A 16,771-nucleotide genomic window follows, 5' to 3' on the forward strand; every position below is an offset into this window, starting at 1 on the left:
TCTAATATTTATATTTCTATTAATAATTTGTTGTCTTATAAATTTTATAGGTTTTTATTCTTTAAAATTTTATAATTTTACCGCTAAAATCTTATCAACTAACCTCTCTAATATGTACTTCCCTGCCAATTAGTAAACTAAAATTTGGTCCTTGTGTTGCAACAAAGAACACCTAGACGCAGACTAATTATTAAACTTAAGTGTCATAATATAAAAGGGAGGAGACCGCACTTAAGAATTTGAGAAAATTGTCATCCAGTTACAATGCTTAATCAAATATCCGAAAACTGAAAACATCACATGTGAAAAAAAATACAAGCAATTTTCTACTTCTGGCGTCCTGCAAAGCCATCACGATTCTCTTGCTGCCAACCACCAAACCCTTGGCCATCTCGACTCATATCACCGGGGTGGAACTTGCCTCGTTTATGTTGTGACATATGATGTAGATGTGGCGGAGGCGGAACCTGCATGGATTGTGGTGCCAATACGCCGTCCCGAGGGTCTATTGCATTACCACCCTGCACAGCTTCCATTCCTTTGTTGGTTGATTGTTGGGGAGGAATCATCGGTAAACCTCCAGGATTTCGACCATAATCACCTTGATAATTTGCAAAGCCGTCTGCCATCATGTGACTACCAGGTGTAGCTTCCAATCGGACACCAGTTTGCCCACCATTCCAAGGCCGAGGATAAGCTGCAGGGTAATTTACACCCCCCATTGGACCTGGTGGGAAACTCATAAATGACCCTTGCTCAGAACCAGCACCTGGTGGAGCACCGTAAAATGGTTGAGTCCCATCAGTTGAAAATGGAGGAACGCCGTATGGAGTTAACATGGGATTTGAATTCTTTGGCATAGCAAAATTAGGTGGTTGCTGCATTGAATGCATAGGTGGGTATTCTGAAAACTGGTTCTCAGATAAATGCCCCTGCGACTTGTCTGAAAGCTGACTCGATTCTGGTTGTGGGGTGCCCTGCCTGTCAAAGCCTTGCTGAAAGTGGTGGTGAGGGCCAGTCCTGTCAAAGCCCGGGGGTTGGTTACTGTCCAGTTGGGGCTCTGATGGATAATTTTGCACTAGACCATATGCTGGTGGTCCTTTCGGCATCATTGGCCTTGGAGGCAGTTGTTCCCTCGGCTGCTGCCAACGAGCTTTGTCTTCGGCATCATGGAGCTGCAGGTTTGAACCAGGAGAAATGACAGGCCGTGGAGGACCTCGGACGGTGGAATCTGAACCTGTAGGTTGGTTACCACTATGAACCTCTGATTCTTTACCATCTTCCTTCTCAGCATTAGGCTGTAAAAGGTCAGTGTGGCTTGTATGGATATGAGATTCAAAGTCAGTCCTCTTCAAGAACGATTTAAGACAATGAGGAGCTGCACATATGAAGATCCCCTCCATTATCTTGATCGTCTGAATCCTCTGTATACGTTCATCACAACTATGCAAAAGCATAAGAAAAATTAATTTTTAAGTCAATGGCAAATTAATTATGTTTAATCTGAATAAAAGATAACTTCATGAATTAGCCGAAATTGGACTTCCACCAAAAACAAACACCATCAAAATTTCCACATCATAATGGTCTTGCTCCTATGAACTGTGAAACCCTAAGAAGCATTTTGCTCTTAGCTGTTATTACTCATGAACACCATAAAAGAAGCAAATGGATAAACTAGATATAAAATTCTACAATTCTTTGAGCACTACTTTGCATTAAAGAATTAAAAAAGTAATTACTTACAGATAGCAAATTGAATCGCTCCTTGCACAATCAAGGCAGAAGGCATGCTCACAGGGGCTCTGCAAACGAGAAAAAAGCATATATTTTCATATGTAGAAAACAAATTCCAATCAATTAAGGATCTCACAACAATAATTTTTTAACAATTGCGACCATTAGCCATTGATGAAAGTCTCCTTACTGCTAAAATTGTTTCAATTTTTCAACTTCCGTCCAAACTTGATATTCAATACCTAGAAATTACACTTCTACATCTTATACAATATACTAATAACATATTTAACAACAAATTTTCACAGATTTGGATTAAGTACTCTGATTCCAAATAGTAATTATTAAAACGTACCAAGCGGCCGTATATCGCAATAGGAAAATCGCAGCGAACGCAGAAGTGCACACGCTCGCCAAGCTGGCGGCGGGATCTCCGACCGACGGTCTTCACGAGGGAGGAGGAGGTAGCGGCGCCAATGCTCTTGGCAACCGGAAGGTCGGCGAGGACGAGATGGTTGGGGCAGGCCACCGTCACCGTGTCCACAGGCAATGACTTGACGGAACCGCCGGCATCCGAGGACGGTCCCTTGCTGAGTCTGATTTGAAGCATGTTTCTCTATACGAGTGTTTCTTGGGCTTTCCCTTCCACGAAATCAATATCGAACCACTTTGTTCCTCTCTTTTTTTTTATGCAATTTCGTCGGCTCGACTGATCGAATTTTTCTAAATAGTGGTTTGGTCCGTTTGATTCATGAAACGACGGCGTTTTAACCTTTTCGTACTTCTTCATTAAGGCTTATCTTCTTATTGGGCTTTAACTTTTATCAATTGGGGCCTTTGATTTCTTTTTACAAAGAAAAACATTGAATTATGTTCCGTGATCAAATGTTTGTTTAATTTTCCATTTTTCTTATTTTTTTCTAATACGAAGAGGTGTGTAAAATATCAAGCAGCAGTGGCTAGATCATTAAGTAGAAAGGGGCTAACAGCTTCAGGTGGTCAAGAAAATCTACTTGCACCAAACGGGAGTGTTCATGACACTCTGGCCATGGCATCAGCAGTGCGGTTATTTGTACGCTGGACATGAGTAAAGCGAAGCTGCCAATTCCGAGAGAGAAGATCAATCAAGTGAGGCACCAAGTGCGAGATCCTCGCCATATCCGTGCCTTGTTGGAGTAGATCAAAGGTTTCCTTGCGATCCGTTTCAACCACTACGTAGTGCAAACCGAGGTCCCAGGCAACCTCTAAACCCTCATAGACTCCCCATAATTATGCGTCAAGCACCGAGCAGCGGCCTAGAGTTCTCGCAAACCCACTCACCCAGCTGCCGTTAGAGTCCTGTAAAACTCCATCGTAAGCTGCTGTGCCGGTATGAGAGTTTCGGGCAGGTAAAACCCAGTTGTCTTCTGAATGCTGCGAAATAGAACATCTAGCCATATGTGAACCATGCAGATCAAGGAAATAGGGAGCTTCATCACACATTTGACGACTACGATTTGTAACACGCTCTCCACAAACTCAGGGTCAAAAATAAATTGATTCCTTCGAGTCCAAAGGCATTGTAAGATCAAACCGAAAATTATGTTGACTAGCACCGAAAGGTGCCTAAATTAATGCATCGAAAGGTGCATGACCCCTTTTGTTGAAAATATAAAAAATGAGATAATTCAATTTAGTCACTAAATTTTAGGGTATTTTCAAATTAGTCCTTAGGTTTCAACTATAAATATCATAGCTCATTTAGCTTCAAAATCATCCCAAATCATTCTAGCTTTCTTCCAATACTAGAGAGATTTTAGAGAGTTTCTTGAGAGTTGTTTTCTCCTTTTTATCTAGAGAAAATTATTATTGTTTTCTCATTGGTAGATCGTAAGAGGTTGTAATTCATATTTTCTCATAGTGAAATTCTTCTACCGTTGCCCGTGGTTTTTACCCTAAATATTTTAGGGGTTTTCCACGTAAATTTTGTGTCTCTTTTATCTTCATTTTTATTTTCTCAAATTATCAATTGCGATTTTGCTCTATCCGATAGCCGTCTTCCGCAACAATTGGTATCAGAGCTAGATTAGAGTGTGTAATATCTGCTTATTGTCTTTGTGGTTGCCACCAAAAGGTGGATCCTCCAACATAAGAAAGTAAGAAGTTATTACCCATTCTTTGAAGGTTCCAGAGAACTATTCATGATAGTGAAATAATGGGAGCTATCCGTAAAAGAAGCTATGGCAACGAAATTTGATATTGAAAAGTTCAATGGGAGAAATTTCTCATTGTGGAAATTAAAGATGAAGGCCATCCTGAGGAAAGACGGGGTGTCTAGCGGCTATCAGTGAAAGCCCGATGGATTTTGCAGATGACAGCAAATGGATCGAAATGGACGGAATGCTATGTCAAACTTTCATCTAGCATTAGCAGATGAAGTATTGTCAAGCATCGAGGAGAAAAAGACAACTAAGGAGATATGAGATCATCTCACCAAACTGTACGAGGCCACATCGCTGCACAATAAAATTTTTCTTAAGAGAAAATTGTACACTCTCCGTATGCCAGAATCTATTTCAGTGACGGAGCACTTAAATACACTGAAAACTTTATTTTCTCAGCTTACATCTTTAAGCTGTAAAATAGGAGAACAAGAACGTGCTGAACTTCTACTTCAAAGTTTACCGGATTCGTATGATCAACTCATCATCAACTTGACAAACAGTAATGTCACCAGTCTAGTCTTCGATGACGTTGCAGCTGCTGTTCTACAAGAAGAAAATCAGCGCAAGAACAAGGAAGACAGACAAGTAAATCTGCAACAAGCAGAAGCGTTAACAACGATGACAACGATGAGAGGGAGATCAACAGAACGTGGCCAAAGCAGCAGTCACAAACATGGTAGATCGAAGTCGAGGAGCAAGAAGAATTTAAAGTGTTACAACTGTGGAAAGAAGGGTCATCTGAAGAAGGATTGTTGGAGTCTAAATAAAAACTCCAATCTACAAGGCAATACCGCAAACACTTCAGATGATGGAGATGCTCTATGCTGTGAAGCGTCAACCACCGTGGAAGGAAGAAAACGATTTGCAGATATATGGCTTATTGATTCGGGAGCAACATATCACATGACCTCAAGAAGAGAATGGTTCCATCATTATGAACCTGTCTCAGGAGGATCTGTTTTAGTTGCAATGATCATGCCTTAGAGATCGTTGGCGTGGGAACCATCAAAATTGAAGATGTATGACGGAACAATTAAAGTTGTTCGAGATGTGCGGCACGTGAAAGGCCTGAAGAAAAATTTATTATCCTACGGATTGTTGGATAATAATACAAGCAAGATTGAAACACGGAAAGGAATCATGAAAGTGTTCCGTGGAGCGCTTGTGGTACTGAAAGGCGAAAAAATAGCTGCAAACTTGTACATGCTGAAGGGAGAGACTTTGGTAGAAGCAGAAGCCTCTGTTGCCTCATGTAGTTCAGATTCGGCAATGCTATGGCATCAGAAACTTGGACACATGTCAGAACAAGGAATGAAAGTCCTTGTGAAGCAAAAGTTACTTCCAGGCTTAACAAAGGTATCACTTCCTTTGTGTGAGCATTGCATAACAAGTAAGCAACACCGGTTGAAATTCAACACATCAAATTCTAGAGGCAAAAGTGTTCTAGAATTGGTTCACTCTGACGTATGGCAAGCACCAGTAACGTCCCTAGGTGGAGCAAAATACTTTGTCTCATTTATTGATGACTACTCCAAGAGATGTTGGGTGCACCCTATTAAGAAGAAGTTAGACGTGTTTTCAACTTTCAAAAAACTTCAAAGCGCGGGTGGAACTTGATTCTGGAAATAAGATCAAGTGTTTCAGAACAGATAATGGAGGAGAATACACAAGCGAAGAATTTGATGACTTTTGCAAGAAAGAAGGCATCAAAAGACAGTTCACAGTGGCGAACACTCCTCAACAAAATGGAGTGGCAGAGCGGATGAACAGAACCTTGTTAGAAAGAACAAGAGCAATGTTGAGGGACGCAGGCCTAGAAAAATCATTCTGGGCAGAAGTAGTCAATACTGCCTGTTATTTGGTGAATCGAGCTCCATCAACTGCAATAGAGCTGAAGACACCAATGGATATGTGGACTGGTAAACCAGTTGATTATTCAAACCTCCATGTATTTGGAAGTATTGTGTACGTGATGTACAACGTCCAAGAAATTTCAAAGCTCGATCCAAAATCCAGGAAATGCAAATTCTTGGGGTATGCTGATGGAGTAAAGGGGTATCGCTTGTGGGATCCCACTGCCCACAAAGTGATCATTAGCAGGGATGTTATCTTTGTAGAAGATAAACTACAAAGAAAAGAAGACGATGATAGCGCTGAAAAGTCAGAGACTACTCAGATACATGTGGAAAAAGAGTTTGAAGAAGGAGATTCTTCTGAAGCAGAACCAACACATGATGAACAAGTACCAGAGAGTTCTGAAGCTCCAACAACTCGTCAATCAGATCGTGTGAGAAGACGTCCAAATTGGCACTCGGATTATGTTATAGAAGGTAATATTGCATACTGCCTTTTAACAGAGGACGGTGAGCCATCAATATACCAGGAGGTAATAAACAGCTCAGATGCTTCACTGTGGATGATGGCGATGCAAGAAAAAATCGAAGCCCTTCATACAAATAATACATGGGACCTTGTGCCACTACCACAAGGAAGGAAGCCAATTGGTAACAAATGGGTCTTCAAAATCAAGCGAAATTGTGACGATCAAGTTGAGAGGTATTGTGTAAGACTGGTGGTCAAAGGATATGCTCAAAAGGAAGGTATTGATTTCAATGAAATATTTTCTCCTGTGGTTCGACTAACAACAGTTCGAGTAGTTTTGGCAATGTGTGCTACATTGGACTTACATCTAGAGCAGCTAGATGTTAAAACAACTTTTCTTCATGGAAATCTTGAAGAAGAGATTTATATGCTCCAACCTGGAGGTTTTGAAGAAGACGAAAAGAAGAACTTGGTTTGCAGGTTGAACAAATCTCTGTACGGTCTAAAGCAGGCGCCGAGGTGTTGGTATAAGAGATTTGATTCCTTCATTATGTGCCTTGGATACAACAGACTTAATGCAGACCCTTGTGCTTATTTCAAGAGGTCTGGTGATAACGATTTTGTTATATTGCTGTTGTATGTAGATGACATGTTGGTTGTAGGACCCAACAAAGATCATATTGAAGAATTGAAGGCACAACTGGCTAGGGAATTTGAAATGAAGGACTTGGGATCAGCAAACAAGATTCTAGGGATGCAAATTCACCGAGACAGAAGTAATAGGAAGATTTGGCTTTCACAAAAGAATTACTTGAAGAAAATCTTGTCACGATTCAACATGCAAGATTGTAAGCCAATTTCTACCCCTCTTCCTATTAACTTCAAATTATCGTCCAGTATGAGTCCTAGCAGTGAAGAAGAGAGGATGGAGATGTCTCGAGTACCGTATGCATCAGCAGTGGGAAGTTTAATGTTCGCTATGATATGCATAAGACCAGACATTGCACAAGCAGTGGGAGTGGTTAGTCGATACATGGCGAATCCAGGCAAAGAGCATTGGAATACAGTAAAGAGGATCCTAAGATACATCAAAGGGACCTCAAATATTGCATTATGTTACGGAGGATCAAACTTACTAATAAATGGGTATGTCGATTCTGACTATGCAAGAGATTTGGATAAAAGCAAATCTACTACAGGATATGTGTTCAAAGTTGCTGGTGGAGCTGTAAGCTGGGTTTCAAAATTACAGTCAGTTGTGGTTACATCCACAACAGAGGCAGAATATGTAGCAGCTACACAAGCCAGTAAAGAAGCAATTTGGTTGAAAATGCTATTGGAGGAGCTTGGGCACAATCAAGAGTTTGTCTCTCTGTTTTGTGACAGTCAAAGTGCCTTGCATCTAGCAAGGAATCCAGCATTTCATTCAAGGACAAAGCACATACGAGTTTAATACCATTTCATTCGTGAAAAGGTGGAAGAAGGGACGGTAGATATGCAGAAGATCCATACCAAAGACAATATATCAGATTTCATGACGAATGCAATCAACGTTGATAAATTTAGCTGGTGTCGATCCTCTTGTGGCCTGACAGAAACGTAAGCAACATGATGGTACAAGGTAGAAAGAATGGTGTGAAGATATGATTGTTCTAATCAAATCTTCAAGTGGGAGATTGTTGACTAGCACCGAAAGGTGCCTAAATTAATGCACCGAAAGGTGCATGGCCCCTTTTGTTGAAAATATAAAAAATGGGATAATTCAATTTAGTCACTAAATTTTAGGGTATTTACAAATTAGTCATTAGGTTTCAACTATAAATATCCTAGCTCATTTAGCTTCAAAACCATCCCAAAGCATTCTAGCTTTCTTCCAATACTAGAGAGATTTTAGAGAGTTTCTTGAGAGTTGTTTTATCCTTTTTATCTAGAGAGAATTATCATTGTTTTCTCCTTGGTAGATCGAGAGAGGTTGTAATTCCTATTTTCTCATAGTGAAATTCTTCTGCCGTTGCCCGTGGTTTTTACCCTAAATATTTTAGGGGGTTTCCACGTAAATTTTGTGTCTCTTTTATCTTCATTTTTATTTTCTCAAATTATCAGTTGCGATTTTGCTCTATCCGATAGCCGTCTTCCGCAACAAATTATGTCCCAATCTATCCCAATCCAATCAATAAAATTCATAATGCAGAATTGCATCAACTTCTCTGGCTTAATAAGATTTACCCATGTGGTATAAGCAGGCACACACTCCCGAAATATATGCGAGATGGATTCCACCCATAACCCACAAAGGTCGCAATAAGGATTATAAAAAATATGGCGACGAGACCTTTCTTCATTTCTCATCAACCGATTCTTACAGATAAGCCATATGAGCATTTTGATGCGAGGCAGACGCCTATAGCGTTTTAAACTTCTCCATAAACCTGAGTCCTGAGAATTCACTTCACCCACCCTTCGACTGTAAGCAGACGCAGTGGAAAATCTACGATTTTTATCCATTTCCAGCCGATACAGTCCTCCCCACCCGTGAGCAAAGGTGGTTGTACAGAAGCCAAAGAAAGCATGATAGAATGTGGTAAGAACGGTCGAATACTCTCCCAACGCCACTCACCATTCTCGCCTACCATGGAACACACCTTAGTTTGTAGGAAATTAACGTTCGTCATCGATAAGCAGTGATTAATTAAAGGACTATCATCTCCCAACCAATCATCTTGCCAAAAATCAACCGCTGCCAAGAATCCAGGTGAGACCATTAATAACTTCCGGCCACACTGTACATAATCCTTTCCAAAGACGAGAACAACCATTACGGTGGAGGTTGAAAAGAATACCATCCCCTACCTTGTACTTACTGCGCAGTACTCAGATCCAGAGTTGATCTTTATTAGAAAAAATACGGTAACATAATTTCATTAGAAAAGCTTTGGGCCACCATACGCCTTACTCCCAATCCACCTTGCTCAGTCTGCTTGTAAACTTGTTCCCAACACAAAAGATTAAGTCGTTTTTTCTCATCGAAATGCCCCCAAATAAACTTTCTGGTCAACCTTTCAATCTCAGTACAAATCCCTTTGGGAAGATGACATGATTGCATAGGGTAGGCCAGTATCGAATTCAGGACAGCTTTCGCAAGAGTTACTCGACCGGCAAGAGAAAGCGTCTTTGCCTTCCATCCGGTTAGCCTGTCACGAACCTTTTGGATAAGGTAACTATATGTGTCCCGGGTTACTCTTTTATGAAGTAGAGGAACCCCTAAATATTTCCCAAGATCCTCCACTTTCGAGAAGAGAAATCTGTCACTAATATCATTTGCAAGTGCTTCATCCACATTATTGGAAATGAAAATGTTAGTTTTGGCATGACTAACCTTCTGTCCTGATCTATAGCAAAAATCTCGAAGGACTCGTTGAATTACATCAAGTTGAGTCAGAGAAGCTTCGGCAAAGAGTACCAAATCATCTGCCAAGAATAGGTGAGATAAGACGGGTCCACCTCGGGATAATATCAAAGATTTCTAAAGACCATTGTTAACCTCCACTTGCATTGCCTAAGCGAGGCGTTCCATGCACAGAACATATATGGAAATAAGGGGTCTCCTTGACGGATACCCTGAGTAGGTTTAAAGGGCTCAGATGCAGTGTCATTCCATAAAACCTGAGTAGTAACCGTGGAGACACAACACATTATGAGTTGTCGGAGATCATTAGGACAACCAAAGTTATGGAGAGTGTCATCAATAAAAGACCATTCTAAGCGGTCATAGGCGTTCTCCAAATCAATCTTGTTAGTCATCCACCCCTTTCGACATTTCTTTCGTCGCATAGAATGAACCACCTCATGAGCAAGAACAATATTATTTGTTATGCTCCGACCATGGACAAAACTTGTTTGACTCTCAGAAATTAACCTGGGAAGAATATTCTTGAGCTGATTAACTATCACCTTAGTAACAAAACTATACGAACAGTGCATAAGCTTATTGGTCTAAAATGAGCAAAAGACTCCGGAGCTTCAATTTTTGAAATTAAAGCAAGAAGCGTTCTGTTCATCTCAACCGTCATAAAATTCTGCTAAAAATAATCCCGAACAAACTGGCAAATATCGGCGCCCACTACATCCCAATTTTGCTGGAAGAAACCAGCATAAAAACCATCGATCCCAGGAGCTTTCGTCGGGTTCATGCTGAACTCAACTTGCCAGATTTCCTCAGTTGAAACGGGAGCGGACAAGAAGGTTATGTCGCTATTAGAGATAGGAGGGAAAAAGCCACGGATGTTATAAGTGTAACCAGTCTCGCCAGTGCTCCAAAAAAGGGAAGAAAAGAATTTGACTGCAAGCCTACCGAGTTACATTACACCAAGATCCATCTTGGCGACGTAACGAAAGGATGGTGTTACGCCTTCGACGATTCTTGGCAAAAGAATGGTAGAACCTTGTATTCCGATCACCTTTGAGGAACCAATTGTAGCGTGCTTTTTAAAACCAAATACTCTCTTCCTGTTCAAGAGCGAGTTCCAGTTCTGCCCTTAATTTTGTTTCAAGCTCAGAGAGAAAGCTCGATTGTTTGTACACGAGAACACGCTCAATGCCCCTGAGACGGGCTAAGAGCTTGCGTTTACGCATCCCTATGGAACAAAAGACCAAAGAATTCCATTGAGTCAGCTTCTTTTTAAGTGTATCGAGCTTCATAGAAACATTACAAGTGGTGTTCCATGCATCTCGGAGCAAGTTTTTAAAATCATGGTGCTGCTGCCAAGAAAGAACAAACCTAAAAGGTTTGTGATCATGTCGTGCAACGTTCGGTTTCATTCGCAACAAGAGAGGTCGATGATCGAAACCAAGACGGTCAAGGTGAAAAACCATAGAGTTAAGAAACACTGATTGCCAACATGAATTTATTAGACATCGATCTAATTGCTAATGCAAAGATCCCCGGGACCAAGTAAAAGGTAAGCCTTAATAACCAAAATCTGTAAACGTCGTACTAACACTACTACTTCTTGAAAAGCCTCCATTTCTTTCACCAGGGCATAAAATAGCGTTAAAATCTCCTCTGAGGAGCCAAGGAGAATGAAAGCCCGAATTGAGATTCTCGAGTTCAGAGCAAAGATGGCACGGAAGAGAGATGTGAGGACTCGCATAAACACAATGTCACAACCATTCCCCCCCCCCCCACCCCCGAAAAACAATTAAATATTATTTTAAAAACGATTATGACCTTAATTTGAAAAAATTAGTGATTTTGAATTGATTTGAATAAAATGGAAAATGAGTCACCATCGACCTTTGGGTTAGGTAGGTTGAATACCTAAAAACGTCTTTTAAAAATAATTTTAAGAAAAATCATTTTTAAGACAAAAACAGTTTGCGTTTACCAGAAATTCGATTTGATGGGTCCGAGAGTCGGTTTCACGTGGGGAAGGATTAACACCCCCACAACACCCAAAATTGATATTTTGTCGCTTACACGATGTCGAAATGGCAAAAATTATAAACCGAATATAAAATTAAAATATGATCCAATTATTGAAGTTTTATTAATTTACTTCGAATTAACTATTTAAAAGAAAATCTTTTTATTCGATAAGAAATCTTGAATTTCACAATCCTCTGTTGGGAAAGCTATCTCAACCGTTTCTCATTTGTAAAAGAATATTTTGTACTCATTGATTTAAACATACGAATCGAATATAAATGAAGATTGACATTTGCATGAAAATAAAATAAATTAATAAAACACATTGAATCATTCACATAAAAATATTTAATTAATAAAATAAAATAGATTTATTTCAAGTCCCATTTTGTTTGAACGTCGTATTGGATTGTACCACTTCGATCAAGTGATACTTTCCACGCCTGTTATACAAATACATTCTTGAAAAGCATTCGAATACCATATCACTAAATAAGGAAATAATATGAGAATAAATATAATTGTAAAAATAAAAATAAAATTTACAACATAAAAAACTATTCATTTAATGTTGTACATAAAAATACATAGCATATGAAATATATATACATACATAAATAACTAAAACAAAACAATAAATTATTACACATAAATAACCACATAAACATATTTGGAAATTTAAAGGATTAAACTAGTATTAACATAAACTGGAAGTGCCTAAATAGCAAAAATAGAAATTTAAAGGACTAAATAGCAAAAACAAAAAGTTAAAGGACTAGAATAGCAAAAATAGAAACTTAAAAGACTAAAATAGCTAAAACAAAAAGTTAATGGACTACACAGTAATTATGAACAAATCAAAGCTCGAATCGAAAATATTAAATATTGCAGGTACTAGAAATATAAATAACACATTAATAACATTGGGGACTGAAATGAAATAAACCATAAACAATACAAGTCAAATAATAATTAAAATATATATATATATATATAACAGTGACTAAAATAAAAAATTTACAAATATTAGGGCCAAACTCGAACATTAACAAAAATAACAAAACAAATAATAACATTACTAAATCATGAATACTGAAACATGGGTGCTCAAAATAAAATATGGTAAATTTTCATTAAATGACTAATAACATGACATTACAAACATGGGGGACCTAAACTACAATATGCCTCTATAAATTTAAAACAAACATGTGAGATTTACAAAACAAAGGAACTAAACACGCTATTGTCCCCCAAAACATCAAAAACACAAAGAGGGAGGAAGATGAAACTATGCCATTTCCCACGTGTAATAAAACCCCAAACCCATGCTTAACCTCCTCATTTCCCTCATTTTTTATCTAGAAGCCTGAAATATAGAGAGAGAAACTGAAACTCTCTTATTTCTCTCTTCGCTCCTCCATCGTGAGGAGGCTTTTGAGAGCCCAAGGTTGCCGCAGTCGGCGGCGACACTGTAGGAAACCACCCCAAGAATCACCCTTTAGTCTTCCCTCTCACTTATCCTTCGAAACAGACCCACCCTTACTAATACCCAAAAAAACGTGCCCCACACTCGAAAACCTTAGATCTAAGAAGGGGGAAAGTTTTACCTTCGATGGTGGGCTCTTCAGCTCCGGTGATGCCACGACGACAACACCTAAGGTGAGTTTCAATTTTTTTTGTTTCTTTTTCTCTTTTCTCTTTTATTTTTTCTTTCGCTTTTCCCCCTAAACTCACTATTTTTTCTTTTCTGGTTTCCTCGAATAGTTTCCCCTCTCCCTCTTCTTCTAATCCCTCTCTGTTCTCTCTCTATCCTCCTCTTGAAACTCTTGAACCCTTTTTACATTCTTTGCATGTGTGCTTTAATGCTCGGAATTGGCAGAGTATTTCATATGAAATAATTTCCCTATATTTAGGCTTGATTGACAACCTCGATTGCTTCGAGATTTATTGTTAATTTGGTGAGATTTTTTTTATTTTTTTACTGTTGATGATTGATGGGTGCAACCTTCGGTCACTGTGGATGAAAATGGCGATGATAGGCTCTGATGGCGGCTCAAGAATGGCTCACGCGGCGGGAGGACTGAGCGGTGAAGTCAACACGCCAGAGGGAAACCGAACAGTTACAGTGGTGGTGGCTGCTAATGATAGGGGATTAGGGTGAAAACCTTAATCTGCTTAGGGTTGGGTCGGGTCGGATCTTGGCCTCGAGTCTGGATCCAGGTTTGCTGGGTATTGGGCTTGATGTCATTAGTCTGACTGGGGTCGAGTTCCAGCTGTAACTGGGCTGCTGATTTGTGATGTATTGGGGCTACTTGGGCTTCGGGTTGGCCTGCAAAATAAGTGTAATTGTAATGTTAATAATAACAATAATAACAACAAATAATAATAATCATATAATAATAATAATAATAATAATAATTTTTTGTAGACCCGGACAAAAACGGGTGTCTACAGCTGCCCAACTTTGCACATTCTTGTGTTAACAATAATAGGGAAAAGACGAAAAATACAACCAGTTGTTGTTCGGTTCTCTTTTTTGTTTGTTTTGGAATTGTATATGTTTGGTTGGTGGGGACGACATTGCTCATACGTGATGAAGAGGTCTGGTCGTCTAAGGGTGACACAGCTCCTACGAGATGAGGAGATTTGGTCGGTGGATGACACGACTCATACGTGATGAAGAGTTCTGGCCATCTTTAGCAGGGGTGATAACACGATTCCTACGCGATGAGGACAACTAGTTATCAGGGATGACACAGCTCCTACGTGATGAGGAGGTCTGGTCAGTGGATGACACAGTTCCTATGTGATGAGGATGGCATACCATCTTTAGCATGATAACATGGTTCATATATGATGAGGATGACTGGTTATCAGGGATGACACGACTCCTACGTGATGAGGAGGTTTGGTCGGGGGATGACACGGTTCCTACGCGATGTGGACGGCAAGCCATCTTTATTTATGAGGTAGATAACACGGTTCCTACGTGATGAGGACGACTGGTTATCTAAGGGTAACACGACTCCTACGTGATAAGGAGGTTTGGTCAGGGGATGACACGGTTCCTACGCGATGAGAACGGCATGCCATCTTTATTGATAAGGTAGATAACACGGTTCTTACGTGATGAGGACATCTGGTTATCTAAGGGTGACACGGCTCCTACGTGATGAGGAGATCTGGTCGGGGGATGACACGGTTCCTATGCGATGAGGACGACATGCCATCTTTAGGGATAATGGTTTCAAGAGAAACTGACTCATAGATAATGCTTCAAGAGAAGCTGTCTCAAAAGAGACAAATTCATTTCAAGGGAAACACTCAAATATGTTTGTTTTGTTTCAAGGGAAACATAATCAAAGATTTTTTTCTCAAAAGAAATTGTCTCAAGAGAGACAAAACTTTGTTTCCAGAGAAACAAACTCAAAGATTTTTTTCAAAAGAAATTGTCTCGAGAGAAAATTTGTTTCAAAATAAATAACTCAAAGGATACTGATAATTTACGTGTTCCTGCTGGTAGAGGAAATGCCTTCAGAAGATCTGATCGTTCGCATCAGGATGTTGAATCCCCAAAGATGCTCTAATATTCAATGTGGAATCTCCAAAGATGCCCCCATTATTCATTATTTCCTGCTTCAACACTGATTCTAAGCCTGAGCTTTGTGTCTGAGAGCCCAAGATCCACTCCAGAGAGATTATCTTGTTTAAAAAATGTTTTTCTTCTTCTTGTATTTTCAAAAAAGTCTGAAAATATCAATTAAAAGAATTTTGAAAAAAATTTAATCAAAAGTTTGAAAATATTACCCCTTTTGAGGTTTCATAATTGACAACTCATAAAACAAGAGTTCATTGGATATCAAAGAATTAATTACATTGTTAATCCTTCAATAAATTATAGCTATTTGTAGGAATTATAGAGATATGATTTGTTATGATTTGATATCATTCTTTTAATTAAGGGATTTTGTACATATATTTATACAATCCCTTATTTTAAGGGATCACATCCTAAGATTAGTATTTTTTCCTTTCTTAAGTGTTTCCTACTTTAGAGAGATAATTTGTATATAAATATGTAATCTGTCCTATTGAAAATAATATGAAAATACAGAGAATTACTCTGATTTCTATATGGTATCATATTAGGTTACGATTTCTTTCCAACCTAGACGATGTCCACAACTTCTTCTCATACTCCGGAGATCACTTAGAATCCAAATTTTTTTTCTAGTTCTGCTGCTCAATCAGAAGGTAATCTGGTCATGAAAGAACCATAAGGTAATCTGGTTATGAAAGAACTAGAAGGTAAACCTCATGCTACAGTTTTTTTCTCCTCCCAATCGACCCTTAATTGGATCCTCGATTCTGGTGCTATGGATCATATGACTGGTAATAAGGATTTGTTTTGCAATTTTTTCCAAATTTTGGTAAAGTTGTCAAAACGGCTAATAGTTCCTTGTGCAAAGTAGAAGGACATGACACTGTTATTCTCAATGACCAGATTGTACTTAAAAATGTCCTCTTCGTACCAAATCTGGCTTGCAATCTCGTTTCCGTTAGTAAACTTTCTACCGACTTGCACTGCTCTGCAATTTTTAATGATATTGATTGTACTTTGTAGGTACTGAACTCGAAGAATATGATTGGTAAGGCCTAGAATGGTCTCTATATTCTTCATGCCTCTACTAAAACCGAAATCTTGAAATCTTTCACTGCTTTAGAAAAAGGTTATAATGTTATGTTATGGCAATATCGTTTAGGTCATCCTAGTTTCCACTATCTTGCAAAAGTTTTTCCTGCTCTATTCATTCATAAAAGGCCAAATTCTTTTTCTTGCAAAGTTTTCTCTCTTACCAAACATACTAAATCAACTTATTCTCCTTCTATATATAAGCCTTCTCACCCTTTTGCTTTGATCCACAGTGATATTTAGGGCCCTTCTCGGGTGAAGAATGCTGATAATTGTAAGCGGTTTATCACTTTCATTGATGATCACAGTAGGACAACTTGGACTTATTTGCTAAAAGATAAATTTGAAACTGCTGGTGTTTTTACCCAATTTTATAACATGGTTGTC

At 39.0% G+C, this 16,771-nt stretch overlaps 1 protein-coding gene across 1 annotated transcript; it reads right to left on the reverse strand.

Annotated features, from left to right (window-relative positions):
• Positions 1-244: 244 nt before the first annotated feature.
• LOC120199814 (E3 ubiquitin-protein ligase HAKAI homolog) lies at positions 245-2,425 on the reverse strand. The gene is made up of 3 exons (XM_039200817.1): positions 2,093-2,425; positions 1,747-1,805; positions 245-1,443 (listed from the first exon to the last, which is right to left on the reverse strand). The coding sequence occupies exons 1-3, from the start codon at positions 2,345-2,347 to the stop codon at positions 327-329; spliced, it is 1,431 nt and encodes a 476-aa protein (XP_039056748.1). The 5' UTR covers positions 2,348-2,425; the 3' UTR covers positions 245-326.
• Positions 2,426-16,771: the final 14,346 nt, after the last annotated feature.

This window comes from Hibiscus syriacus, unplaced genomic scaffold (assembly GCF_006381635.1).
Source record: "Hibiscus syriacus cultivar Baekdansim isolate YM2019G1 unplaced genomic scaffold, ASM638163v2 tig00005566_pilon, whole genome shotgun sequence".
Classification (NCBI taxonomy): Eukaryota; Viridiplantae; Streptophyta; class Magnoliopsida; order Malvales; family Malvaceae; genus Hibiscus; species Hibiscus syriacus.

Coding starts and splice junctions, on each gene's coding strand:
- LOC120199814 (XM_039200817.1), bottom strand. CDS start 2,347: ATGCTTCAAATCAGACTCAGCAAGGGACCGTCCTCGGATGCCGGCGGT. Junction 1,806..2,092: donor TTGCGATATACGGCCGCTTG/GTACGTTTTAAT, acceptor TCTCGTTTGCAG/AGCCCCTGTGAGCATGCCTT. Junction 1,444..1,746: donor AGCGATTCAATTTGCTATCT/GTAAGTAATTAC, acceptor GCTTTTGCATAG/TTGTGATGAACGTATACAGA.